Source organism: Aulonocara sp. 'chitande type north' Nkhata Bay, linkage group LG8 (genome assembly GCF_057382095.1).
Source record: "Aulonocara sp. 'chitande type north' Nkhata Bay isolate Kocher_YH1m ecotype deep benthic linkage group LG8, A_spYH_male_GT1.1, whole genome shotgun sequence".
Lineage (NCBI taxonomy): Eukaryota > Metazoa > Chordata > Actinopteri > Cichliformes > Cichlidae > Aulonocara > Aulonocara sp. 'chitande type north' Nkhata Bay.
This window is the reverse complement of record NC_141351.1, coordinates 11,673,264-11,700,140: the sequence shown is the minus strand read 5'-3', so window position 1 is coordinate 11,700,140 and position 26,877 is coordinate 11,673,264. Positions and strand designations below refer to the sequence as shown.

Sequence of the window (26,877 nt, the reverse complement as noted above, 5' to 3'; positions counted from 1 at the left end):
GATCATAGAGGCCACCTTTACAGGGACTAAAGACAAAACAGGTGCTCACACCCAGGATAGTGAATCATTTTCTGTTTTACTGATTCAAGTGTAAGAAAGAAAAAAAAGAAACAGGCAAAATGATGATTGGACTAAATGACCAGCTTTACTGCCACGGGTGAACTAATTTGGGTTCCTCCTCGAGGTTCCCAGTATAGTTGCTTTAGGATAGGAGGACAGTGACCCACCCACTAAACCCCATATATGAGTATCATTGGCTGGCCATCAATCACACAACTGTACAGCTTAGGTATGTATGTATTGGTATCCCACGCTGGCGTGAAGCGATCCAGAGTCTTAGCTGGCTCGTGGACGTAGCGTTTCACGTGGCAAAATATGACCTAAATTATCTGCAATGTTTTGTAATGATGGAAAACGAAGCGCCCGATTGGCAAGGAGGAGGCAAAAAATGTGTTGTATGTGAAGCCGATAAGCAGCCAGCTCAGCTGTAGGCTCGAAGGTTGAAAAAAGAAGCGATGCAGACACAGAAGGAGAAAGACCGAGCAAAGACCACGAAGACAAGACAGCTGTACAGACTGAAATAGCCCTGCTGCCCTCCTGCCATTCTGTTTCTCAGCCATTTCGACCCCCTTCTAAAATTTAGCGGACTTCACCCTTCTTGGCCTGTGTTGCCCCCCAGCCAACTGTCAGTCCTTTTTTACCCTGTCACTGGTAAAATTGTTTAAATCTGTGAGGCAAAATGGACTCATTAGGTCATCAATAATAATAGAGCCCAAAGGGAAATGTTTCCTCGATCGGACAATTCCTGATTTAAAATGGAAATGTGGCCAACTTTCAGCTACAGATTAACTCAGGCCTTTTTAATGGCTGGCAGATTTATTTCTTATAAACACGCCAGGTATTATCAGCTCTGAAGTAATGAAGCTGTTATTAATAAGCAAATTTTATATCACCGTTTCACAGTTTCTTTCATTCTCTGTCCTCGGTGAAATTTGTTCGGGCATGTTAAGACAGACGTGTCAAACATAAGGCCTGCCAAAGACTCAAATCCAGCCCACTGGAAAGCTTTGTGCGAAGGAAAAACTCTGTTTTTACAATGTGTTCACAGTAAAAAAAAATCAACAAAAGAAATTTACATTTTCTGTGAATTAACAGAAAATTTCAGTCTAGTTTTGAGCTACCATGATCCTTTCTGTAATTGAACACATTTATTTCTTACAGTTTAATCCCAAAGAGTCGTGCGGACACATTTCTTTCATTTGCCACAGCAGCATTTCTTTAGTAAATGTGTAGTTAAACATTAAAGGACAGAAAGAACAGTTTTACTGATCCAGCCTCCTTAAAATCAAAATGTGGTGTATGTGGCCCACAGTGTAACACAGGCTTGACATCCATGTCTTAAGAGGAAGGTTTTCACCTGAACTGGTTAGCCATAGTATGTCCAGTATAGAGACAGTAGACTAGCTGGAGCAGATGGAGGTCATATTTCAGGTGTGTGACTTTATAAAAATGCCAACTTAGGAAATAACATCATTGCAGTGACAAACAAAGGTTAATAAAACAGATGATCATAGATCATTTATTGACTAATCTATGAAAAAGTAAAAAAGAAACAGCATGTTTCTGGAAGAAAACAAATATAACTATGTCAACTATATATTACCGACACATTTCTAATCCAGTGCACGTATGCATGATAAAGCTTCTCTATAAGTTAAGGGTTAGAAACAAAGCCAACTTTTATCATTCAAAATCTATCAAGTTTTCTTCCTGAACATTCGCACCGCCGTGTCCTTTCTTTGACCACATGACAATCAGTTCCTTTACTTCCTTTCCATAATCTTCATGCAGCTGGTTAAAGTCGTACTCCCCAATCGTCTGAAATGGATCAAACATAGGCACCGCGTTGGCATTCTTCTTCGATCGCAGTTTGGGTGATTTCTTACTGGCCGTCTTGGATGAAATGGTAAGAGCTTGTAGGTTTGGACAGGAATTCGGGCTGGGTGCTGTTCCCAGCGCAGATGAGGTGCAGGTGTTTGAGGTCACAAAGACGGCAGCAGGCTGGATGGCGCTGAAATTTGGCATGACAAAAGGTTTGCTTGGTTTACTGGAGAGTGCACCAACTGCATCTGAAGAAAAAAAAACAGTGAAATATAGAAATTAAGGAGCTGAATGCACATGAAGAGAAAGACAAAATCTGCTCATGCTGCATGTGTACGGCAGAGCTCCATCCACTTGCTCAATGACGCTTTAATCTAACCTTTAACTCTACAATCAGTGGGTGATCTATTCCGGCTGTGGGCTCTGGAATACTGAGAATCTCTTACTGATCACTACATGCTCAGAAAATGTACACAAATAAAGAACTGTGTCGTACATGCTAAGCAAACAGGTGCTAATCCAAGTTTTTTCTGTCAGTTTTTCTACATGATAAAAGAAATGCTGCTTTAGGCTCAAACTGTAAGAAATAAATATGTAAAATTAGCTCTGACTGTGTTGTAATTATAAAATGGAAATTTGGGGGAAATAACAGAATGTCTTTTTTTTCTTTTTACTGTGAACCTGCTGTAAAAACCATTAATGTCTATAGCATACAATAAAAAAAACCAAAAAAACAACAACCAAGAAATCCATGTTGTTTCATTGTTTATCTGTTTCTTTATTGACAGTAGTGTTACAGGAATGACCGTGGGGGAGGTATTTATCACTTGGAAAAGCTGTAATCTTAAAAAAAAAAAAAAAATACAGTTAAAAGTTTAACATTTAAAGTTGTCCTTCACATTTTCCAAAGCTCTATAGTGGGCCAGGTAGGAGTCTTTGGCTGGCCGATTCTGGCCCCTGAGCCTTATGTTTGTTTAACACCCCTGAACTAAAGCTTTAGTTTTTTGTTTTTGTAAAACCTCTTTAATTGATCTTTGTGTCTAATTTTAGTTTAGTTTTTATTAGTTTCTATTTTAGTTTTAGTCTTTTTTTGATTATAGCTGTAAGAAGGGCGCGTGTCAGAGGTGGTGGTTGACTCAAAGTGTGTCACAGAATTCTATCACACAGAAACTCTGGATATTTCCTCTATATTTTCATTTTTATTCACAAAATCATTTCAGTTACTTATACTTCTTTTCAAAAATCTAGTTTTTATTTTAGTCCTGTACCTCTCTCTCTCTCTCACACACACACACACACACACACTGATAAATGTATTTTGCCCGAGGATTCTTCAGTGTACAGACTAAAGGAGCTGGAGATCGAACCATCAACCTCCCAGTTGGACGCCCGCTCTAGCACCAAACATAAATCTAGTACGCTTTCTGTTTTACGAGAGCTTTATGCTCACACCTCATGGTCAGGACATCAGGTCCATAAACGGATTCAATGACTGATATTAACTTAATTACCACTTAAGTCAATTACTACTTAACAGGTGAAACTAACCGTCATTTTAGCCACTTTTTAAGCAAAACGCCCCCAAATCTGTGAGAGCATTTCAACTTTGTTTTAATGAGACGTGTCTGTATATGACATGAGATCGATTTTGTGGTGGCTATGAGAAATTTATGACCGATCTTTAGAACAAAAGCAGAACGATCAATAACAAATATTAACAATAAAAACTTGGTTGAAATGAACTGTGCTCTCATTACTACTCTGTTAATAGATAAAACATCAGTAGTGATCATAATGATGCGACTGATGCTGCGAGATCATAATATGTGCGTGTACGTGTGTGTGTGTGCGCGTGCGTGCGTGTGTACAGTATGTACCACAGTGTACCAGGTGTCTGATGTAGACAGTGATGCAACGCCTCTCGCAGCTGCCCTCCAGAACAAAGGCTGCTCTCTTTAGCCCCCCCCCCCTCTCCCCAGCAAAGATAAACCCGCTCCATCTTTCTGCCCTCACCTCTGTACTTCGACTCCATGTCCACTACAAGCAGGGCCAGGTAGCTGTGGCTGGCTGACAGCAGGGCTTTGATCCAGCTCTCCTGACTGGCCTGGTTCTCCGCGGCAAACTTGTACGTCCGCAGCCCCGGCTCGCTCCACACCAGCGAGAAGGCGAAGTTCTCCTCGGACTCGCACAGCTGGACGGTGCAGCCCTCCAGAACAATCACTCCGACCAGATCCCGGTCGGTCTGCCGGTCTTTGTAGAAGAGGAGGTTCCCCTTCAGCACGAACCAGCGCTTCTGATAGGAAGTCTTGATCTCACCCTGTGTGTGTGTGTGTGACAGTTGTGTTTTACTGACTGCTGTACAAACGCCTTGTGTACTCAATTTCTTACATAACTGATTTGAGGAAACAGGCAACCCAGTGGGAGGTGAAATGTCACAGAGATTTTGAAAGCTGAACTTAAAAACAGTTTTAAAAAAATCCCCTCTGAGTTTATTTACTTTAGATAACCTCACTACCCTTTCTGTTTGTTTTTCAAAACAATACATTAATCAGGTTCCCTGTAAACCTGAGCCAGGGCGTCTTACCTTCTTGTACAGGTACCCTTCCTTATCCACAGGTGAGTTGCAAGATTCAAAATAGGTGAGGACTTTTTCATCAATCTTCATTTCAACATCTCAGTGTGCCCGGAGCAAAATCTGCCACGCACACACCACAGATCGAAAGAAAGAAAAAGAAAGACTTTATGTACTTCCTCATGTTATTGCTGTGACTATTTATAATTATGGAGAAGTTATGTTAACAATATTTTAATGACCCATTGTCGCCCAGCGGCCAAATAAGCGCCCTTTTTCCGCGTTTTAAACAAGGAAATGCATTCATATCTCGGCGTTCATACTCAACAATAAGAATGACTGCTTTCTTTTCTACAACAGAAACTTAAATACAGTCGTGTTTCGCTCGTATTCAGCCGAAAACACGGCGATCGCCATGAATAAGACGAGTTTTTTTTTAAGTAAGGCGTTTACGCGCGCCTGTAGTAACACAAACTTACTCAACACCAGTCTCCGTTGGCAATACGCCTAAAAGTTGAGAAACGGAGAGGCCGATGAGTTTCTCATATCCACATGGTTCTTGTTTACTCACCTCTGTGAAATGGGAAAATGAAGCCGTTCCTCTGTGAGCGTCTGAGTCAATCAATCGCTTCCTGGTAAGGTGAGCGCAGCTACACGTAAACACTTTAAATAAATGGGCTGGTCCCCGGGTTTTATCACTTAGGCTAGAAACCCTGTCAGTTTACCCAAATCAGTTGTAAATGTGTCATACTTGTAAAATCGGCTCCTTTGATGCAGCTAAAAGCAATTCAAATGCTGAAGTTTGGCACTGCTGTTGTGTAATTCAGCGGTTTCGTCTTGCAGAGGGGCCCTCTTACAAAACCTGCATTGCTTCACGCTGTTTTTATTTAAAAGTACTTTAAAATTTCATACGAATGAGGATCAAAAATCGACCTTCTTGATTAATGAAAATGGTCTTCTTGATTGGTGAAAACCTGATAACATAAATGCACACAATGAACGATAAACAAAATTATAGTGTTGTGCAAAAGTCTCGAGCCACCCCTGATCCACAGTCAAAGCTCTTTTGTGGATGTTGGATGTTACATTCTCTGTGAAGGTGACCCCACACTGCTCCAGTAATAATGAGGTCCAGGCTCCGGGGAGGCCAATCCACTGTGTTTTTTCCATCCAGGTGCTTCTACTGCGTTGGCAGTGTGCTTGGATCATTGTCATGCTTAAAAGTGAAGCTGTTATCAAGCTGATATTTCCCACGTGGAATTTTATGGTGGATCAAATCTGATGGTAGTTTTCTGCTTCCATAATTCCATCATATGATTGTTGGGGGTTTCTCCATATTATTGTAGGGCCTTTACCTTACATTATAATGCAGCTTGAGGTAGCTGTTGTTGTGATTTGTGGAAATGCAGCTCCAGACATGACAGAGCCGCCACCGTGTTTCAGTGACTGTAAAGACTCACTGTTGTGTCTCCCTCCTGACCTTTAGCATTTTAATTCATCACTCCATAAATCCTCTTATGTAAGGAAAGCATTTTCAGATATTGTTTATCTTCTGTGGATAGTTTTGTAAGTCTGCTACTTCCTAATTTCTCCTCCACTTGTCCAGTTTAAGGACACACGGCACACCACACTGTTATGTCAGGGTTTTGGCTAATAGCTCTTTGGGAATGAGCCGGCTGGTACAAAAATGCAATTTTATGCCTGTTAAACTTTTATCTTTGGTAATATTTTATGCCGTTAAAATATGACGTTTTTAGGCCACTAATAACTACAGACACAATTAAAAACGGATTTTTTGCTAAGTTGTCTGTTATGTGTGGTTCACCCCTTGAATTATGCACATTTTTACGCTTTATAGGTCAGTGTTAAGTGGCTTAACAAACAAAGGAAAACATTTCCTGTGAAAATGTCCAAATACAAAGACTGGACTGGAGTGAAAAAGCAGCGAATGTCCAAATAGAAACCTCCAGAAAGCCTGGAGAACTCTTACTCAAGACCATTTAAAAAATGACAAAAAGTCTGACTGCTTGGAAGCAAAACATAAAGAAACGAGAGGTGGTTCAAGACTTTTTTGCAGTACTGTTAACATAATGCATATTCTCTCGTGGCATTTGAATCTCACTTGTGCCAGCACCTGTGGTTTCTCAAACGCTTCTGAGTGAACCGCCGCTTCAGAAAACAATGTTGATGTGCAGATTGCTTTAGGTTATGTGGTCACTGTTGTTTTTAGCAGAAAAACCCTGCTGACACATGCTGTGCAAAAACTCAAGTGGGTGCAAATGTGATAATTACTTACACAATACACTTGTGGCTGCTGACCAGTCTGCTGAAGAACAGTTTGCTTAAAATGTCACTCACTGAGCCATCGGTAATGGTAATAAATTAGTTTATTGCCTTTGCTTCACAAACCAAGTTTAACTTGCAATACATATGTTCAACCATCAGAAAGCCTTTAATCAGTCTGGAAAGTCGGGTAGCTTTAATGACAATCATGCAATTCAGATTTTTAAAAGGTTTCTCTGACATTTACCGAAATGACGACACATTCTGCAGGTGACCGAAAGAGGTCAACTCGTCGAGTTAACCACCTTTTCAAACCAACGTTTCACAGGAAACTGTTATAACGGAGTCAGACCTAGAAGACACATCAATATAGCATTTGTAATGCTGGTACCATAGGAGACAAAGAGGCTCCTGCACACCATCTAACTTGCAAGAACATATTTATTTCCTTTTTGTATAGCCAAAACTCTGTGTTTTAAACACTTTGCTGCTTCATTTCTTATTTAGATTATTTCTTACACGTTTCCATGGGTTACAGGCTGCAAAACCCTAAGATCCACTGAAGCAGTGCAGCATGAGCTAATGAATCACTTACTAATAAGTTACAAATTAATTTTCATTGTGAGTACCATTAGAGTTCCTCTCTCTTTGTGGGTACAGGCTGTCAGCTGATAGAGTAACTGTTTTTTGTGATTTTAACATGACCTATGAAGCGGTTATTTCAACACCTGGCCGGTATAAAGGCAATATGAAAGGTAGAATTTAAGCTAAACAGCATCATCAGCCTCGATCCACCTTGGTGGTTTTTAAACTTCTGAATGTTAAATTTCACTTAAATAAAGGTGAATTTCATCAGTGCAAAAGCATCAGCAAAGTAAATTTACCTGAGTTTTATATCATATATTTCACCTGGTTACCCATCTCCACCACTGCTTCACCTAATTTAAGTGGCCACGAATACCACAGCCTGCTCTACAGCAGCACAACACAGCACAGTACTGTACACTGGATGTAAACACTGCTAACATAGCAGTTTAGCCTGCACTGAACTGTGTAGTATTTTCATACCATTTACATAACACAAAATGATTCCAATTCAAGTTTCACAACTTGAAATAACCGTTCAGCTACAGCAAAACATCCTGCACAGATCTAGCTTCTGATAAAAAAACCAAAAACAGAACAAGAACCATTAACGTAACAATACATGTAAAACTTTACATTTCTAGCTTGTCAACTGTCGCTCTCTGAGTTTATAGCTTTTGAAAATAACCTCGTCATCCTCTTATTATTTTTCTCCATCTCTGAGTGATCTTATTACAGATTCACTTTTCTCTCTCTGAAAAATAGCAGCTGTATCTTTAGCTTGCATAGCCAAGCTGCACAGACAGTTTGTGTGTTTATTGCTGAGTTCTTTGAAATTACCTGCCACTTTAAACACAGTTACTCCATTTATGCTACAGTACTCTTCCTAAGTAAGTATCTCCATGGCATCAGCTGGAAGGACGCCAGACTGCAGCACATTCATTACTCATTAACCGAAGACGTGGGAATGAAACTTTAACCCCTGCATGTTTCCATGGCACAGAAGCACAATCACAAGCATTTCATCATCTTCTTCATAACTTCTGCAATTCTTTGTGGCATGCAGGATATCAGCTTTTGAGATCTGCATGATCAGAGCTCTCAAGCCGATCAAAGCTTTTGGGCTTCTGCTTGTCCACTCATGGACAAGTCTCAGTTGTTGTGTCCTTGGGCAAGACACTTCACCTACCGCCTACTGGTGATGGCCAGAGGGGCCGATGGTGCGATATGGCAGCCTCGCTTCTGTCAGTCTCCTCCAGGGCAGCTGTGGCTACAACTGTAGCTGCCTCCACCAGTGTGTGAATGTCAGACTGAATGAATAGAGGAACTGTAAAGCGCTTTGAGGGTCTCGAAAAGCGCTATATAAATGCAATCCATTATCATTATTATTATTATTTCTTTGACTATCCTACAAATGTCCTCCAAGCCCAACTTCTTCCCGTGATCCAAGAGCAATCTGGTGGCAATTTTCCAGCATGATGGAGCAAAGTCCATCAATAACAATCCCCTATGAGCAAGCACTTGGTGAGAGGAAAGACTTCCTTTTAGCAGGAAGAAACTGCCGGCAGAACCAGGTTCAGGGAGGGGTCATCTATTTGAATCTTATAAAATGCTTATTATTGTTCTTCATAATATCATAGAAACATGTAAAAAAATGCAAATAATCGAATTTTTTTCAAATGAAGCAGCAGTGTTTATGAAACATTTGGGCACAACCCAACTTTTAGAAGTCACATTCCCTCGGAGCTTCACAAGACATACATATAAACACATTTTTAGCATACATAAGTTCGATTAGATTTCACAGGCCATACAAATGTATCGCTGAAGATTTACAGACTCTAGTTTCTTTACAAGCTGTTTCAAATGTAGCTCCAATAAAATCTTAACATCTCTCGATCTAAATGAAAAGCTCACATTTATATATAAACCTGCATGCTTTTGTGCCTTTCTTTTTACATTTCTAGCTTTATTCATTACACAGGGTGTATCAAAAGGAATAATCTGTTGTCAAAGTGCTTTAACTGTTCAGTCGTTCACCTGTAATGACTGAAACACTGTTTCTTTAAAAATACAGCCTTTCCAAATTGGATGACTCTTTTGATACACCCTGTGTAAACCACACTGATGCCCGGTGTTTATTTATATGTCCTGTGTAGCACCTTGAGAATGTAATTAGCTGAAAGGTGACAGAAGCTTCCTGTTTAAGATCCTTCTCTTGAGCACTGACATATATATTCTTGCAAGTTACAACAATGCATGGAAGCCCATCTGCTGCCGTCTGTTATTACAATTTCAACACTCGGTTGAGTTGTGTCACCAAAGTAACACTGCACGGATATGATATACCAGATATATCAGATATAGAGAGTATGCATTTTTTTAAGACTTCCCCTATTTGGTTAAGAGGGTAAAAAACAGACGCCTGGCTTCTCCATGCTTAGCGTGACAAACAAAGGAGCCTTCCAACAGCTCCAGTTAGCAACAATTTAAATACACTGCAACTGTTTCTAAAACTAGGATCACAGGTCAAAAATCAACCTTTAAAAATCTCTAAAAAAGAAACAAAAAACTCTGCTGATTTTATTGATGTGCACTCGACTCAGTGCTGTAATCACTACCGCTGCTCCTGACACGCTTGCTGCAACTGCAGCGTCTCTCCGATGTGGATCCTCTGGTGTCTTTTGAGGTTCTCCCCTCGACTGAAGCTCTTTCCACACTGGCTGCAGTAGTACGGCTTCTCACCCGTGTGGACCCTTTTGTGTTTTTTCAGGTCTCCCGCCTGACTGAAGCGCCTTCCACACTGGACGCAGCCGTACGGCTTCTCTCCTGTGTGGCAGCGCTGGTGGATTCTCAGGTTCCCCACCCTGCTGAACGTCTTTCCACAGACCACGCACAAGTGGAAGCCGTCTCTCCTGAGGTGCTCCATCCTGATCTGTCTGCCGTCCAAACCGGCCCTGGTGTTCTTTGCTAATCCATGCCTCCTGTGTGCCATGTGATTTGAACGAACAAAAACGAGTCCATAAGGCTCGGCGCTAGCTTGCGGCCTGAGGGTCTCGGTAGAGGTGTGACGAGAGGAGTTGCAGCTTAAATCCATGCAGCCGGTGTACTGAGATTGAAGACATGGTTGTTGTGATGACATGCAGTCTGTGGGCTCTGATTCACTTTTGATAGCAGCCATGTTTAACCCAAACAGTGCGCTGGAGTAAGGGTCTGCGCCGGCGTCCCTGGTTTCAGACGGCATACGCTGCCCCTCTAAGTTGTGCGTTGCATCTGTCAGCTGTACTTTGTGGTGGTCTGTGGACATTTGCGCCAACTTGGACTCAGCTTGTGTCTGAATACCGCTGTGGCTCTCTTTTTCTTTAGTCTCCTGCTTCAAGACATAGTTGAACTGGTTGCTGTTTTGCTCTGCGAGAGCAATAACATCCGAGTCATGCTTCTGAATGATGCGCCGATCCTGCTTTGCTGTTGTGTCGCACTCCTCTGCTGATGGCCCACTTGTAGTCAGGACAGCTGTGAAATTTGCAATCATGAATAAGAGACCTTAAGCAGAACAAAAATGTTACATTATCTGTAATAATAAATTCCTCACAAAAATTATATGTGTTCTCATGGGTGCTTTCTTTTGGTATCTTGTCCTGGAGCTCCTGCAGTCTCCTCTTCAGACTCTCGTTCTCTCTCTGTGTCCTGGCTGTTTTCTCCTGGTACTCTGACACCGTCTCCTTCACCACCTCCAGAACCTCCTGCACGGCTTCGGTCAGGAGTCTGGCCACCCGGGCGTTCAAACGCTCAAGTTTAGACATCCTGAAATGAAACACCACTTATGAGAACACATCTGTTTTTATATATTCATTAAGGAGAAATGTATGATAAGCAATACCGTTGATGCTACCGCTAGGTGATTACACTCATCAACCACCTAGTTAGGTACACCTGCTTAACTGCTCATTGTGGGGAATATTTTTTTGACCTCCTTAATACCAACCAAGCATAATTTAAACACCACAGCCTACCCGGTAATAAAATCTATGCTATGAAGAATTAAGGCAGTTTTGAAGGCAAAAGGGGGTCCAACCCGGTGCAAACAAGGTGTACCTAATAAAGTGTCCAGTGATTGTATATGACAGCACTGATGGGTGCAGTTACCTGTTACTTCAAACAACGAATTAGAGCCACCTGTTCTTTCAGAAACCAGTGATTACCTGTCCTGTTATTAAACCGTCATGCAACGCAATCAAATGATTTCCTACTACACTTCCATTCAGCTACATTCACCTTATTTTGGTCCGAGATTTAAAACATTGTAAACAGGTAAAATGATGGTTACTCATCTTCTAGAACCTGAAATACGTGGCAGTGTTATCTTGTAACTGTTACTAATATCAGTTTTAGATACGAGAATATTTTTAAATCTCCAGGAGTACCTGTAAGCTAGTCCCGAAGTTAGCTTCGTATGTCAATGTTTTCCGTTTAAACATCCCAGAGGTCCAAACACTTGGTCATAAGGCTATCGTGTTAGCAAAAATATACATAAATAAATCAATTTTAATGACAAGTAATTTATCCTATCAAACTTGTAAAGATAATTTATTTAAAAAAAAAAACTGACAACATGTAACAAAGCAGATCCACGAACAGCAAAAACAATCTTTAACATCCGGAAGCAGAACTCTGATCACGTGTGCAGAGGGGTTGTTTTCAAAATAAAAGTCCGAGTGAAACGCTTCTGTCTTCTTCTTATCATACAATAAATTGTGATATTGTGAATTATTTTGTTATATTAGGCCATCCTGAACCCTTAATTGTTTTGTGACATGACAGAGCCAATAAATAAAATATCACATATCTATATCTGAAGTCACAACAAAAGCATGAATACTGTCTCTGCACCTCAAGAATTATTACAAGAAGCCAAAATTAGGACCCTAATTGTAATCTACTCCTAACAGTGGCACATTATAAAGAGATCAAATTATTTTTTGAAGAGAACTGAGTTCATCCTATTGCTGAGGTCCTCCAAAACAGTCTCAGTTTCCCATCTGGGTCTTTGGTAACATTAATAACCCATACCTGCTAAAGAAATATGTTACAACATCACAGAGTAATCAAATTAAATAAGTGACCCTGAACTGAATAAGTAGAAGAGATCCCAATTGGTGGATATATTTTAGAAATGAGCTGTGGCTTCCAGTAGGTGCCTTTAAGTCTGATGATTCAGAACAATACAATTTTGGTTTTGAGACTGATTCAAAAGAAATTGTGCACCCGTCTCAAATATTGCAATGGACCACACAGAAGGACCAAAAGAATTTGATCAGCTAATTATTTTATTTGGAGATCACAATACAGAAACACACTACAGACTCCATGCTTCAAAATCTAGTAATGGAACAAACAAAATCTGACCAACAACAGCAGCTCAGGAAAACACAAGTGCTCCCTAAGAGGCAGTCTATTCTGTGAAGAAGGCACATTAACCTCTTTATATGTTTTTAGCTGACCTCGAAAAACCCACCAGCCTTCACAGATGAGTCTGCTGGTGCTTCTTTAAGTTACTTGAGTGACTGAAGCTTTTCCCGCACTGGCTGCAGGCAAACGGCTTCTCTCCTGTGTGGTAGCGCAGGTGTACTGTGAGGTACCCCGACTGGCTGAAGCGCTTGCCGCACACCGAGCAACAGTACGGCCTCTCCCCTGTGTGCACCCGGTTGTGTTTCTTATAGTCACCTGCATGCCTGAAGGTGCGACCGCAGAGAGAGCAGCTGTAGTGTTTTCGGATGTTTCTCTGCAGTTTCTCTGCTGAGGACGAGCAGCCCACTTCTGTGTTGGTTTGGTTTTCTTCTCCGGCATCGTTTGCACTGATGTGTCTCGCTGGCTCCTGTACGTCACGTTCTGAATCAATGTAGAAAACTGCAGACTCACCTCCGAGTCCTGCAGTGCTCGTTGATGGATCGCAATAAAAATAATTCACAATACGCAAGCCATCGTTATCTGATGCAGGCTCTACTTTCGTTTTCTGGTCATTTTCAGAATGCAGAGGTGCAATGAAGGGTCTTTCGTGGTTTAATAGTGAGGCTGACTGTCCATCATGTGTCTTTGTTTTCAGATTTCCCAGGCTTTCTGTTGCACGGTCAGGGGAAAAGCAGGAAGCACCTAATGACTCAGTGTCTTTATCAACAGGGATGACCACCTCTTCTTTCTCTTTCATGTCTGCTGGGATGGATGCAAACATTTCTGGCACAAATCCTGCAGGAAGACACACATTAAACTACTTTAAAAAAGTTTAAATCCAGCTGTTTCACCACTTGTACTCACAGCTGGATCCTTTGTTTTCTTACCATTGCTCTCCAGGTTAATTCTGTCTTGCAGCTCCTGCAGTCTCCTCTTCAGACTCTGATTCTCTCTCTGGGTTCTGGCAGTTTTCTCCTGATACTCGCACACAGTTTCTTTCACCACATCCAGAATCTCCTGTACTACTTTAGACAGGAGCTTTTCCACTCGAACATTAAGGCGCTCAATTTTGGCCATCTCTAAGGACTAAGAAGACAAAAAATTAAGGAGCATATTTAACAGACTTTTGCAGGATGCAACATGTGTTCTGCACATTTCCACTTAGATAAATGAAAGAAATAATGGCGATTGGATATTTATGCAACAAAGAACAGCAACAAAAAAAAAATAGCAGAATGTATTATTTAAGAGGAAAGCAGAAAAAACGGGAGTGCATTTTTACTACCAGTTATTAACAAGCCGAATGCTCACATACCTTGAGTTTAATGCGATCCCATGAAGCATGCGCAGTCTCAACAGCCGCTCAAACTGCAATCGTGAATTGTTTAAAATATTAACACTCATGCAGGTAATCGTTTCCCTTTAAAATGATTCCTGCAGGTAGATTAAAAATGGCAGCCAGTGCGTCCGCCGAACATCTTTGTGTGAAGCTTTTCCTGCTGTAAACCGGGTCAGGTGTTAAAACGGTTTAATAAACAGCGCGATAGCAATAAAGCGGCAGCGTCCTCTTCATGGGTTTGAAGCGTTCCTGAGGCCCGTTGCTGCCACCTACTGGTAAGGGCTCAAAACATAACACCACAAAGCTGTACTGCGTTTACTAAAATTCAAATATACTGTACCTCAAACATGCACTATGAAAAATGTGTTTCTGTTGACTGTCCTATGGGCTCAAATTGTGGTCATAAATATTTTGTACTTGTAAATCAGAATGCGTATATATATTTGTGCATCTGCAGATAAGAATTTGTGTGTGCGTAAGAAAAAGATTTGTGTGTGTAAAAATATTTACACAAGTTACAAGTTGTTTTTGTTAAGGTCTGGTTACAGATACAAAGCAAAAAATATATATATAAAAAATACGTGTGAAACTGCACTCAAGTTTCAACTTACAAGTACGAGTTTTGACCCGAGTTTTCTTCCTTTCAGCTGATTGGTCAATGTCTTGTCAATCACAAATTTAACTATCCAATCAGAGAACAGATGACTACTCTCAAAGGATAGCCTGTTATATCAAACTGTAATGTGCACAAGTCTAGAGAACAAAGAAACACCAGTCATGTCGTATTTTGAGGTGCTTTATAGTCACAACATGCTCCACAAGTTCAAACTCTGCTAGCTTTGTTTTGTATCTCACGAGGTAAACAACGCAGAGTCACAGTCACAAGTCGTTTCAGCAACTGATTACACTGGCACAAATCAAAAAAAGAAAAGAAAAGTGTTCTAAGGTCTGAGTACACATCCAACCCTTTTCCCCTAAATTCATTTTTTGTTTCAAATGCACATTAAAAGAAGCTGTTACAAAATGGCAAAAAAAATATTTACAAGCTAGTAAACTTATTACATTAATACATTAGGTCTTTGTCACATTACATTTTTCGCACAAAAACTCATGAATGAGATAAAGGCAGTGTTGTGTTCATCGTTCCCCCTCCAGAGCCGTTTCTTCGAACAAGCTGAGCAGGTTCTTTGGTTCCAAGCTGGGTCGAGGAGGTACGACCTCCTCCACTTGGACCCAGTTGCGCCCACGCCGCTGTGAGGACTTGGTGGATGGAGAGTGTAAGCTCCGGAAGGGGTCTGCGTCCAGCTCGGCATGTATGGGACTCACTTTAGGTGTCAGTGTGCGGCAGGAGCCATTAGTGTGGATGCTGGAAGGGGTCTGAGCAAGTTTACATGAGAACCAGCCACTAAGATTTGAGTGAGTGGGTGTGTGGGCAGGACTCTGGTGATAGCGCATTGGCGAGCCCGGGAGAGGCGTGGATGTGCTCTCTACAGACAATCTGGATTTTACCCTGTGACATGAAAACAAAGGAAGATAAAAAAGGAGAGTTAAACAGAACAAATATACTCACTTAAAAATTTTCTTCCATCCTATTGATGCGATAATTCTCTACCTTTGTGAGAAGGTGGGGGACAGTTCTGGGTCTGTGGGATGAAAAAACACTGCATCCTCTTCTGGGGTCCCGGAGTCAGTATGCATGGCACTGAGAGGCAGGGTTAAATCCCTGTCCCAACTGTCTTTAGGAGGAGTGCAGGGATCTGGATTGTTCCAATGAGGGAGGAAGGGCAAGCGAAAGAAGGAGAGGAATCTACACCCAAAGGAGACTACGATCTATGAAGAAAAGAAAATATAGAAAAATTTATTTGTCAAGGTTGAGGAAAGTAAACTTTAAAGGCTGAAGTTTGGAATTGGCCAGGCTAAATTAACTTCAGGACTGATTCACTGGATTAGAGATTTTCTAACTGATCACCTGAAAAGCTTTGTATTAATCATGTTTTATTTGGTGAAACCATTGTTAGTACGGGGGATCCTCAAGGGTGTGTTCGATCACTATTGTTATTTTCTGTTTAAATGACATGCAGGGAATGTGAAAATGTTAAAATATGCTGATGATTGTCTTTTGTTTTTATAGGAACTCTAACTATTTTGTTCAGGTTCATAGGTTGAAAGAGAGGTTTAAATCTTGTTATTTGTTGATTAATGTCCACAACACGTGTTTCACTTGAATAACACAGACCCGATGGACAGGTTTTCCACTTTATATATATTGATGGCAAGATCAACTTTATGATTAATGCTTTATCCATTTACAAGGAAGCTAATCAGAGATTCATTGTTATCAGGACGTCAAGAGGTTTCGGAGTTAGGCACAACGTTTTGGAAAGAGTTTGTCAGCTTGATTTTACGTTCAGTATCTCAGCCTGGTTTGGTAGCCTGACTGTGGCAAACAGGAACACAATAGCAAAATAAACAGGATTGTCAGAATTTCTGGAAAAATGATTGGTTGACAACAAACTTTATTGGCTAAGCTGTGTCATCAGACCATCTTCAGGAAAGCTCGGTCTATTGTTGCTGACCGTGAACACCCCCATTATTCTGACTTTGAATTAATGTTCTCAGGACAACTTTATAGGATCCCTCTAGCTAAAGGGGTATAAGGGATCATTTGTACCAAATGCAATCAGCATGCTAAATAATAAGATGCTGTGGTGTATTTCTATAGTTGTATTGAATTTATAGATATGCATATCTATGAATGTGGGCCGATATCTCCCAGGATTCATGAACTGATTGGTTGATTTGTGGCTTGGTGAACCGAAAACAGCTGCCCATTATGTGGACAATAAAGTTATTCTATTTTTAATGCTGTGGCATCCTTACAAGGACATTTTACTAAACTGTTAATCAAAATAATCAATCCTAAAAGATTAATATTTAAAGGATTTAGTGATTCTGTTACCTGACACAGGGAGGCCAGTGTCAGCATCGTCTCAGCAGCCATAAGATACATGCGTCTCCTCCACCTGCGTTTCCTAACAGAGGGGAGGGCAAGAAGCTCAGAGACTGTGGGTCTCTCAGACGGCTCTGGGGCCAGCATCATCTGTAGGACTGTCTGAAGCTCCTCTGACAGGCCTGCAATCACACATGGAAGTTTAAAAGAAAAATCATTATATCAGATGAGGAAATTGATGAGGCCTCCTAGAGCAGATCTCACCGTTGGTAAACTCTGTGGGGAGACAGCCTCGCCTGAGCTGCTGCCACCCCTCGCCACCATTTGGAACCTCGATATTACAAGCAAGCTCCAGTATGGAAACCCCCAAACTAAATAAAAAAGGATGCGATAATATTTAGACACTTATTTCAAATCAGATCAGTCACATCTGTACATAATGAATCACATATGTACCTGAAAACATCTGCAGCAGGTCCATACTCCCCACGCAGCAGCTCGGGGGCCATGTATCTGGGATCACCCTCCTGAACATCGTCCTTTGATTTCTCCCCTGCAGCTCCCATCTGTTTGAGCTCAAGCAGCAGCCCGAAATCGCCCAGCTTCAGACGACCAGAGGCGGTGATGAGGACGTTGGCGGGCTTGAGGTCCAGATGCACGAAGCCATGAGAGTGTAAGTGCTGCAGTGCTGAGAGGAGATCGCACAGGTAGGCCCAAGCAGCAGGCTCGTCTGTTTACAAGCAAAAAACACAAGTCAGCATGAACGAGGATGTAGAAGTTTTATACAAAATCACAGCTGATACAAACTGTTTTTGGGCAGACCTGGGCCAGGAGGCTGGTTCTCAGCGTGATGCAGCAAGCTGGTGCTGCACAGCTCTGTCTGGATGTAGAGTCGGCCGCACTCCTCCCAGGCAGCCACGAAGTTCAAAATATGAGGGTGAGGACACAGGTGCTCGTGATTCCTGGCTTCCCTGACGCTCCGATTCCTCTCACTGTTACCCCTGAAGCGCTGAGCAGAGCGTTTGACTGCGTACTGATGACCATCTCTGTTGCTTTGCACCTGGAGAGAGAAAAGAAAATATCCAGAAATTACAACTTTTGGAAAAATAAACAAACAAATACTTAAAATCCTGAATTTTCCAGTTTCCTTGATGTGAAGAAACAGCAACACCAAATATATTATGTTATTATATAGCCCTCTTTATTTAAATCTGTGTTTTGCTCACCTTGTAAACTTCTCCAAATGATCCCCTCCCCAGCAGGCCCAAGTTAGTAAAGCACTGATTGAAGTAGGACTGCTGTTTGCTGGGATCATACGCAGAATTTGGAGATTTACTGAGGGAATTAGACAGGGGTGTCCAGGGGGATTGATGCTGAGGAAACATTCTGCTCAGCGGGGGGCATCCTTTAGACGGTGGCAGCGGAGGCAAAGAATTTGAGAGACGAGCAGGGGAATAGTAGGATGAGTTTGACGTAGACGACGAGGAAAAAGGCAGCCGGCGCTTTTTGAGAGAGAAGGACTGCTCCGCGTGGGAGAAGTGGGTTGGAAGAGGGAGAGCCACCCTCGGCATTGTAGTTTCCACCGCCACAGACATTGTGTCGACCTTTTCTGTTCTTTACTATAAAGACAGGAAGCTGTAACAGTCAAAAGTAAAAATTGTAAACATAAGCAATACATACAGCTACATATATGTAGATGTGGTGAGAATTTTACATACACTCTCTTTTCATAGTTGAATGATTTAACAGCATACATCTTAAGTGGCTGTAAAAAAGAAGAATTGGGTAAACGAGTTTGGATTTATTTTAGATTTTCTCTAATACACACAAGGTCAAGAGTATATTCCGCCACTTATATTTGGTTAAATGTCCCTGAGCAAGTTGCACCTCGATTAGACCCCTTTGGTACCCATCAACAAGCATCTGGCATAATTGTGGTTGGATATCTGACCACTCGTCTTGACAGAATTCATTTAAATTAGTTGGTTTCCTGGCACAGACTCTGCTTTTAAGCCTAATCAGTACATTTTCTACAGGGTTGATGTCAGAGCTTTGGGAAGGCCATTCCAGGTTAGCCTGCTTTATCCATTCCTAAACCAGTTTTGATATGTAATTGGGATCATTGACAACACAAGTGAACACACAGGATTACAGAAAATCCCAAATAAATTCAAACTTGTGCACCCAGTTTTTTGTTTTTGGTAATTAAAGATGTTTGCTGCACAATCCTTCCACCCTGGAAAAACAACAGTTCAAATAAATCATTAAAAGCTCCAATTCAACATGGTATTCATTCCCACATTGGGTATTTATAAATTTCCTCACCAGAACTGGAAGTTGATTTTTTTCACAACTAGTGCTCAGTTTTAATGGTTTCTTTTCATCTAGTTCTCCACAGAGCAAAGGCAAAAAGGTATTATTTATGAAGACTAAAAAAAACAAACAAACAAAAAAATGGGTCTTTCTAGACTGATCCCCACCCATTTAGCACTACTCCTGGTACATCTGGTTTGACAGGTTGTAGAGCTTTTGTCTGATATCGGTATCGGCACAGTCCTCTCGATCCATTGATACTAAACCCATTTGTAGGAAGACAGGTATTCCTTTTCCCAGCCCAGCCCCTGGCGTCAGGGGGAAAGTAAAGACCCGCTGATAAAACACAACTGATTAATTTTTCCAACATAACTTTTCGCTTTGTTAACGTAACATTACTCGAAGCACAAATACTGTCCATTAGTTTATAGCAATGACAACTGTCACCGCAGCTAAACACCTGTGGCTAACGTTAACCCCGGGCGGAACAAAACAAACATGACAACACAGCCTGATTAGCTGGCTAGCCCGCGAGAAGATAACTTACTCTAACTGACATTTTATATTTAACTATTTAATTAAAGCGGAATTAAAAAACGTTACCTCGCAGACCATAGTCCACTTTTGACGACAGGTTTCAAAACAGCGGTCTTCTATCCAAACCCTGCGCGTACACCCTTCAAGCGTCAACCTACCTCGCGCCAAATTCTGAAACTCTCACGTAGCGCTGCGTAGCTGGTCTCCGTGAATACGGAATGTACGAGTTGCGCATGTACATTGCGCAATATCCGAGAGCAGTGCAGTCTGGGCTTTTGCTGCAAAACACAGAGCTGGCGTAACTGGCTAGCTAGCTGACCACTTGAAATGGTAACTTTAATATTATTGCCGATTAGTTCGGGAGAGTCGTACGTAGATTTCGACACTCTGTTAATGTTCGGCGATGTGTTCAAACGTATTAACGTGATAATAACAGCGGATACTGTTGGCTATAGAAATGTTAATTTCACTTTTGCTTTGCTAGCTTAGCCTTTCCATCCATAACCGAGGGGGTGTAGCTAGCGAGGGAACTTAGCTCAGCTAACCTTGGAAATGCTGTAACGCTAGCTAGCTAATTAATCCAGGCAATATCATGTGGTTAGCTGAGTGTGTACTGTATTTGTCAGACCTATTCCGTGTGTTATCTAGGGCTGTTTTCCACCGAACTATCAAAACAGTTGACGTGTCGGCTAATATCGCGCTAGCCCAGAGCTACGTCTGCTTCACACTGTTCACTGTTATTTGCTAGCGTATGAATAAATGAAGTGACACTTATCAGAATATCTATTACAGAATCCGCTATCAAATTTTCATGTAATATAACCTTTTAAAAATCTTCGCGTTTACTGTACAGTCAGGTTAGGTGTTTAAGCAGTTTCGGATAGGCATGCAATATTAACGAGTTTCGTGGCCTAATGAGATGTTTTGTCTAGTAAAACGGGGTTATTGTTGGTCATAATATATATTTACTCAAGAACTATATTTTTGTGGATAGACGTTCTTAATGTGGAGTAACGTTTCATAGAACCCAATCCTCAACTTCTTGGTAAATGAGCAACTGTAGCTGGTTTTTACATTGTGTGCCCCCCTTTTTTCCTTTCAGGACGTGTTCTTAATGATCCGGCGTCACAAGACCACAATCTTCACAGATGCCAAGGAGTCCACCACTGTCTATGAGCTGAAGCGTATTGTCGAGGGAATACTTAAAAGACCACCCGAGGACCAGCGACTCTACAAAGTGAGCTTACAGCATCAGAAAGACTAAATGTGCACTTTAATTTTGCCAGAATGTAGCCAGTGTTAATGTTAACATTCACAGTAGTTGAATATTACCCCAACAAACTTCAACCTCATGGTAAATATTGGTAATTATTGACCTATTTCAAAATTACCATTGAATAGGAAATTATCAGAAAAATTTGCAGTTGTGGAAAATCTATTTAGATTCTTTTACCTATGACAGATTTCTGATCCCTTTCAGGCAGGTTTTTAAAAGCTGGCATCTGATGTGGGACATTGTTCTGTGCTCATATTGCTTGATCTCAAATAGCTTTTCTAACCTGTGGAGTTTCACAAGGCTCAAACCTGGGCCTATTACATCCTTCCTTTAGCTGGGATCGTTCAAATCTTTCGGGGGCATTACTTGTCATGTCCATGCTGAAATGTCTTTTAAGCCTCACCAGCTGGATAGACTGTCCACCCTAGCTAATTGTTTATAATGATTTAATGTTTGGCTTTCCAGCAGTTACCTTGTTTTAATCTTCAGTGAGACTGAGACCAGGATTATAACTCCTCCTAAAATATATTCAAGAACCTGTCAAGCGATTGCCTCCTTTTGTTCATCTTTGAAGTCTAGTGTTTGTAATCGCTCTGTAATATTTTATGTCATTTTCTGGTTTCTTTCATTAAAGGAAGATTTCCAAATTGTAAGCTATGGTCTTCCATGCTGGACTGGAGAAAATTGTTCATATATTTGTGTCTTCGTGCTTATATTACTGGAACACCCTATTTACCCGCTTAGATTAATCATCTCTTTCATACCTCCAAATGATACAAAATGTTGCATCCAGACCCTAATACAGACGTGCTCACATTCTCTTTGTTTTATGCTCTTTACGTCGGCTCACAGTTGATTTTAGAATTCGTTTTAAAATTCTCATATTTACATACAGAGCACTAAATCAAGCTCAGACTACTAATCTCAGTTTCTCATTGAACACACTGCTTCGCACTTGCTCAAAATACATTAGTTGTTCCTCATATAAGATTGTAGACTGGGGTATAGAGCCTTTCAGTCTGTGGCAGCCAAGACTATGGATCAGTCTGCCACTCCAGCTATATTTAGCTCGCTCTTTAGACTTCATGGAAAAGTCGTTGAAACCTTTTTGGTTTAAGTATTTAGATTGTGTTGTAATATTTTTGGTTTTGTATTGCTATTGAACTATGTTTTAAGTATCTAATATATTTTATTGTGATTATTCCCAGTTTTCACTTGTTTTCCTGTGCAGTAATTTGTAACTCTGTAAATAAACATTGCTTACTTAAATATTTTCTATCAGAAACACGCTCTGCATATTAGTTGGACTATCTTCTTAAATTCTGAGGTCATGATATTTTTGTATTACAGGATGATCAGCTGCTAGAGGATAGCAAAACTCTGGGTGACTCTGGATTCACCAACCAGACTGCCAGACCTCAAGCCCCAGCTACAGTCGGTCTGGCCTTTCGTATTAATGGTATGTTGTGGTTATGCTGTTTGTTTGGTTTTAAAGATCAGGGGTACACTACACAGCAAAAATGAGTACATTCCTATGAACCATTGCTTAAATATCTTAGTATAAAAATCGTTCTCAGAGTTGAACTGTCATGTATTTACTCTTTATTTAAAATCAGAACAGTTTAGCGTTACAGTGTTAAAGTAGCGGTGTAGTGGTTAAGACATGTGAATGACCTTCTGAGGAGACACAAATCCTGCCTCAGGGGGTTGCAAGCTTGTGTACTGCCAGTGCGAGCCCAGATAAATGGGAGGGTAACGTCAGGGAGGGTATTTGGTGTAAAATCTGTTCTAAATCAAACATGTGGCTCCCTCTATTAAGGCGGCTTCTTGGGAAATAAGGGAGCAGCTAAAAATACCTCAGTTTACTTTATTAAAATACGGGCTTCACTATAGGAACTCACCTATAGGAAACACACGTTTTATTACTGAGATAATTTGAGATGTCCACCTTTACATTTGGTGGATGATACCATTGTTCCTTGTTTTTATATAGAGATGTTCTTCCTTTCTTTAGAGACAGTTTCTTTAACATGGAGAGCCTGTGTTGTTCTCTTTTTGTCTTAAAAATACCCCAGTAGTGTTTTCTTGGATTTGAGTCAGGCAACATACTTGGCCAGCTTATAGTTTCACTGTTTTCTCCTTAAGGAACTAATGTGTCATGTTGGCAGTCTGCTTTGTTCATGTCAGATGCGCTGGTGTTTTTATGTGAACCTAACTGATTTATTTCCATTTGAGCAAAGAAAGGACTCAAAGTATTCGCAAGCAAGCTATCTTTTTATTTCTTTAGGAAGGGTGAATCTGAAGTTTTTGTTCTGAAGCTCAAGTAAGGGTTTTTATTTATTCCCCAGGTTGTGATGCTTGGAAATTGACATTGTGCAATCTCCTTCAAACTGTCACAGAAACTCTGCTTTCCTCTGATAAGTCCTGTGCCAAATTAAAGGCATTTTTCCTTTTCTTTTGCACAGTTACATTATATAAGTAGTGCACTGGCCGTAGCATCATTCTGGGAAGACAGACACTCAAGCACTGTTGCTTGTTCTGTTGGCTAAATTACTTCCTCAACATGTCTTCAAGTTCTCCAGAGCCCTGATAATGAACTGATCATTTGATTCAGGTGTGTTGACCCAGGGTGATACCTAAAACCTGCAGGACACTGGCCCTTGAGGCCCAGAGTTCCCCACCCCTGTTCTAAAGTATTTGAGTTGAAGATTCATAAAAGGTTATATGCTACATGTAATCTTGGAAACAGTGTAATTATTGAGAAGGAATAAAATTTGAGAATCAAGTGATGTTCTCAGTTCTGATGTGTACTAAATTTTCCTCTGTCATAAAGAGTAGTTTTCCGTTTTACCAAGAAGTATGACTCTTTTTTTTTTTTTTTTATGTTAGTAGCACGACTGGTGGAAAACGTTTGTGCTATTCTCTTTTAATAAACCATCACTGATCTCATTTAGCAACAGTGTTTTTCAGTAGACAACCATGATGAATGACTGACTAATCCATTCTTTTGCACTGTAATCTGTGGTCTTCAGCACAACAACATGTCTACTTTTCCATTTTTTTTTTAAATATATATTTATTTATTTTTTAGTCTTTTTGCCTCTCATACTGTATTTATTTAGGAAATGAGAGGTGGCTCGAGACTTTTGCACAGTACTGTAAATCGCATCACTGAATGAGTGTATTGTGTGTCACTCAAAAGAAAGCTTCAAGGTAACTTCTCCTTCAAAACTCATTCCTTAAAAATTAAGGTGTGATTTTATTCTGTAACTAACTCAAGAAGACTCATTGTAGATTTTCAGCGTGGATTTACCAGCAGTTATATTTAAGAGCATGCACAAAGGGCCCTCAGCGGCATTAAAATGTGTTGCGTGTAACCCGAGTCCCCGTGCCTTAAAGCTGTGGCTCAAATTATGCACTTCTACCTTTAAGTGCATTGAGCAAAGCTTGTCCTTAGTTACACGAGCATGAATCTGTTTTGAAGGATTTTCCCCTGGATACACTTGCTCTACAGTAATGATTCATTTCAGCAACCTTTTATTATGTGCAGCCACATTAAACTCTGCTGTCACGATGGAGCTCATGCTTCCTTGTCTCTGTGCCCTGCAGATGAGATGTTTGAGCAGCTGCACATCGAGGCCTTTTCCAGCCCCCCGGAACTCCCTGATGTGATGAAGCCTCAGGACTCTGGTAGCACTGCTAATGAACAGGCAGTGCAGTGATGGCAGAGGCAGGAAGCGAGCATCGGCGGGAAGGATGGAAGTGGCAGTGTGCAGATTAACTGCGGTGAAGAAGTAGCGGGGTGGAGGATGTGTAAAATAGTTTCATTTGATTGGATGGGGACGTTTTAGGTAACCAAGCCGATCCATGTTACCTTCATGTTGTCATCTCAACATCCCCCCCACACGTTTTTGTTGTTTTTTTTGTTTGTTTGTTTTTTAACTCTATTGATTTCCACATCACATGCAGTTCAGCTCCTTGAATTTGCTCCTAAGCACCGAGTGAAGAAGTTGGTTTGGAAAGTGTGATTGTGTGTATGCGTGCGTGTGTGTGTGTGTGTGTATGTGTTGAGTTATTCTAATTATTATCATTAATATTTTGGAAAGGGTGGAGGCGTAGTTGTGTGTCACAGTGCTCTAGAATTAACATGCATGGGTAAGAGTCCAGTGTGTGAATCAGCAAATGCATGAACAAACTCAAAACAAAGGCTTTACATTCACAGAAGCAGATAGACCTACCACTGATTCGTTTCTCTGGTCTGATTCCCACTTTTCGTTGTACATTTCTGATTCGATCGTAAACCAGGAAGAATGTCTGTAAGATAGTTGCGTTCATTTTTGTTTTCATCATCATTTTGTTTCTTCGGTTTGTTTCACGCGTTAGTCCCTTGTTGTGTTTCACGCACTGAGACCAAAGGCAGGTACCTCTTGGACAGCAGAGGGATTATTTTTCTTCTTCTTTAGTTGTTTGGTCAAAGGATATTCTGTCTGTGACATACAGTATATACACAGGAGGAGCGTTTCTTGTGTTAAACTTTTCATTTTGTAAATGCACACATCACAAGTCACCAACACTTACGTGGCATCTTCCCCTTATTACACATGCATAGCCTGTAACTGTGATCTTGCTTAATTAAAAGTTTTTCCTGTTTGGTTTTTTACTCTGACTGCTTTTTGATTTGTTTGTTTTTTTATGTTTTTTAAGTTTGTGTCAGTATTTAATGAATAAATCAGTAATTCAGTGTATTGATCTGTGTTGGAGGCACTGGGCAGGGCTGTAGCAGTGATTCTTACAACCATGTAAAGCCTGAACCATGAAATAATTTCCAGAAAATTTTAACTTTTTGACAAAGGAGTGTTTATTGATCCTTGACAAATTAAAAAAAAAAAAGAGAACTTAAATATTAAATTGCATATGTGAGTTCTAATTTGCATCATATTTGCTTTTTCATTTGATTTATGTATCGCTCAAAAAATGTGTTTCTGTTTTGGGGGTAAAATCGAAATCACTGATGATGTAGAAGTCACAAAACTCATATACAGGTGTGATAGTGACGTTAACAATGCCTCTGTCCAGCCCATATGTGAGCCGGCATGCACAGTAAGCAGGTATAACAAATTGTCATATTTAAATTGTATTATTTACACTTGTGCTTTTTATTCTGTGATATGTTAAAAACTGTGAAACTGCTATTTTCTTTCTGGGATTTGTAGAACAGGATGGACAGTTTTTCTTTTATAATATAGATTCACTGTAAAATTAAAGCTCAAATCAACAAAAACGCCCCCTTCAAACCTCCAGGAGGTATCCAAAAAGCACCAGGTTTATTTTAAGCTGTTGATATTTGGTCCTAACTTCTACACTAATTAAAATTCTCCAAAAGGCATTGCCAGCAAAAATGTAGTGTAGAGGTCCAGTTAAGTGACTGGAATGAGTCACTTAATGAGTTGTTTTTCACCATATCACTGTCATGTTAAAACAACCTGAAGCTGCAAGAGTGAAAAGCTTACCTGGAACCAGAGGAATGCAGCAGGGATTAGGGCTTTGGACATTTCGTAGCAGAAAACGCCACAAGTAGAAATTATGGCATTAAAGATGATTTTAGTTCTATTTAGGGTCCATGAGAGTGAAACACAGCTGATGCACAGCTGCCAGACCTCCACCTGTAATACGACCATAGGTTACTACGCCCT

The 26,877-nt window shown here is 40.7% G+C and overlaps 5 protein-coding genes across 13 annotated transcripts; 1 reads left to right on the top strand and 4 right to left on the bottom strand.

Moving 5' to 3' along the window:
* Positions 1-879: 879 nt before the first annotated feature.
* On the bottom strand, positions 880-5,129 carry LOC147323295 (sesquipedalian-1-like). 2 transcript variants are annotated; one of them, XM_086303589.1, is made up of 4 exons: positions 5,025-5,129; positions 4,466-4,576; positions 3,895-4,198; positions 880-2,129 (listed from the first exon to the last, which is right to left on the bottom strand). In XM_086303589.1, the coding sequence occupies exons 2-4, from the start codon at positions 4,544-4,546 to the stop codon at positions 1,744-1,746; spliced, it is 771 nt and encodes a 256-aa protein (XP_086159715.1). In that variant the 5' UTR covers positions 4,547-4,576; positions 5,025-5,129; the 3' UTR covers positions 880-1,743. The 2 variants fall into 2 exon arrangements, with proteins under 2 accessions (XP_086159715.1, XP_086159714.1); XM_086303588.1 differs by having other exon boundaries at positions 881-2,129; positions 4,933-5,046.
* Positions 5,130-6,831: 1,702 nt separating this feature from the next.
* On the bottom strand, positions 6,832-11,976 carry LOC147323294 (uncharacterized). 2 transcript variants are annotated; one of them, XM_086303586.1, is made up of 3 exons: positions 11,746-11,976; positions 10,914-11,125; positions 6,832-10,834 (listed from the first exon to the last, which is right to left on the bottom strand). In XM_086303586.1, the coding sequence occupies exons 2-3, from the start codon at positions 11,122-11,124 to the stop codon at positions 9,939-9,941; spliced, it is 1,107 nt and encodes a 368-aa protein (XP_086159712.1). In that variant the 5' UTR covers position 11,125; positions 11,746-11,976; the 3' UTR covers positions 6,832-9,938. The 2 variants fall into 2 exon arrangements, with proteins under 2 accessions (XP_086159712.1, XP_086159711.1); XM_086303585.1 differs by lacking the exon at positions 11,746-11,976 and adding an exon at positions 11,597-11,687.
* Positions 11,977-12,636: 660 nt separating this feature from the next.
* On the bottom strand, positions 12,637-14,377 carry LOC147323293 (uncharacterized). Its single transcript, XM_086303587.1, has 3 exons — positions 14,085-14,377; positions 13,657-13,855; positions 12,637-13,564 (listed from the first exon to the last, which is right to left on the bottom strand). The coding sequence occupies exons 2-3, from the start codon at positions 13,844-13,846 to the stop codon at positions 12,843-12,845; spliced, it is 912 nt and encodes a 303-aa protein (XP_086159713.1). The 5' UTR covers positions 13,847-13,855; positions 14,085-14,377; the 3' UTR covers positions 12,637-12,842.
* Positions 14,378-14,890: 513 nt separating this feature from the next.
* On the bottom strand, positions 14,891-20,132 carry pkmyt1 (protein kinase, membrane associated tyrosine/threonine 1). Of its 7 annotated transcripts, none has more exons than XM_086303578.1 (9): positions 19,975-20,132; positions 18,777-18,823; positions 18,285-18,693; positions 17,881-18,118; positions 17,515-17,788; positions 17,323-17,429; positions 17,068-17,240; positions 15,721-15,938; positions 14,891-15,618 (listed from the first exon to the last, which is right to left on the bottom strand). In XM_086303578.1, the coding sequence occupies exons 3-9, from the start codon at positions 18,651-18,653 to the stop codon at positions 15,246-15,248; spliced, it is 1,752 nt and encodes a 583-aa protein (XP_086159704.1). In that variant the 5' UTR covers positions 18,654-18,693; positions 18,777-18,823; positions 19,975-20,132; the 3' UTR covers positions 14,891-15,245. The 7 variants fall into 7 exon arrangements, with proteins under 7 accessions (XP_086159704.1, XP_086159706.1, XP_086159705.1 ...); XM_086303580.1 differs by having other exon boundaries at positions 20,067-20,084; XM_086303579.1 differs by lacking the exon at positions 19,975-20,132 and adding an exon at positions 19,384-19,908.
* LOC147323291 (elongin-B-like) lies at positions 20,026-25,850 on the top strand. The gene is made up of 4 exons (XM_086303590.1): positions 20,026-20,238; positions 21,011-21,145; positions 22,535-22,643; positions 24,794-25,850. Exons 1-4 carry the CDS (start codon positions 20,236-20,238, stop codon positions 24,904-24,906), a joined length of 360 nt encoding a protein of 119 aa, XP_086159716.1. The 5' UTR covers positions 20,026-20,235; the 3' UTR covers positions 24,907-25,850.
* Positions 25,851-26,877: the final 1,027 nt, after the last annotated feature.

Excerpts from the sequence above, each read along its gene's own strand:
- LOC147323295 (XM_086303589.1), bottom strand. The coding sequence starts at position 4,546 with ATGAAGATTGATGAAAAAGTCCTCACCTATTTTGAATCTTGCAACTCA. Across the intron at positions 4,199-4,465 it reads AAGGGTACCTGTACAAGAAG|GGTGAGATCAAGACTTCCTA; the intron begins GTAAGACGCCCT and ends ACACACACACAG. Across the intron at positions 2,130-3,894 it reads CATGGAGTCGAAGTACAGAG|ATGCAGTTGGTGCACTCTCC; the intron begins GTGAGGGCAGAA and ends TTTTTTCTTCAG.
- LOC147323294 (XM_086303585.1), bottom strand. The coding sequence starts at position 11,652 with ATGAGTAACCATCATTTTACCTGTTTACAATGTTTTAAATCTCGGACC. Across the intron at positions 11,126-11,596 it reads AAATCTCGGACCAAAATAAG|GATGTCTAAACTTGAGCGTT; the intron begins GTGAATGTAGCT and ends GTTTCATTTCAG. Across the intron at positions 10,835-10,913 it reads TGAGAACACATATAATTTTT|CTGTCCTGACTACAAGTGGG; the intron begins GTGAGGAATTTA and ends CAAATTTCACAG.
- LOC147323293 (XM_086303587.1), bottom strand. The coding sequence starts at position 13,846 with ATGGCCAAAATTGAGCGCCTTAATGTTCGAGTGGAAAAGCTCCTGTCT. Across the intron at positions 13,565-13,656 it reads AATTAACCTGGAGAGCAATG|GATTTGTGCCAGAAATGTTT; the intron begins GTAAGAAAACAA and ends GTCTTCCTGCAG.
- pkmyt1 (XM_086303578.1), bottom strand. The coding sequence starts at position 18,653 with ATGTCTGTGGCGGTGGAAACTACAATGCCGAGGGTGGCTCTCCCTCTT. Across the intron at positions 17,789-17,880 it reads GAACCAGCCTCCTGGCCCAG|ACGAGCCTGCTGCTTGGGCC; the intron begins GTCTGCCCAAAA and ends GCTTGTAAACAG. Across the intron at positions 15,619-15,720 it reads TCCCCCACCTTCTCACAAAG|GGTAAAATCCAGATTGTCTG; the intron begins GTAGAGAATTAT and ends TTCATGTCACAG.
- LOC147323291 (XM_086303590.1), top strand. Across the intron at positions 21,146-22,534 it reads AGGACCAGCGACTCTACAAA|GATGATCAGCTGCTAGAGGA; the intron begins GTGAGCTTACAG and ends TTTGTATTACAG. Across the intron at positions 22,644-24,793 it reads TCTGGCCTTTCGTATTAATG|ATGAGATGTTTGAGCAGCTG; the intron begins GTATGTTGTGGT and ends TGTGCCCTGCAG.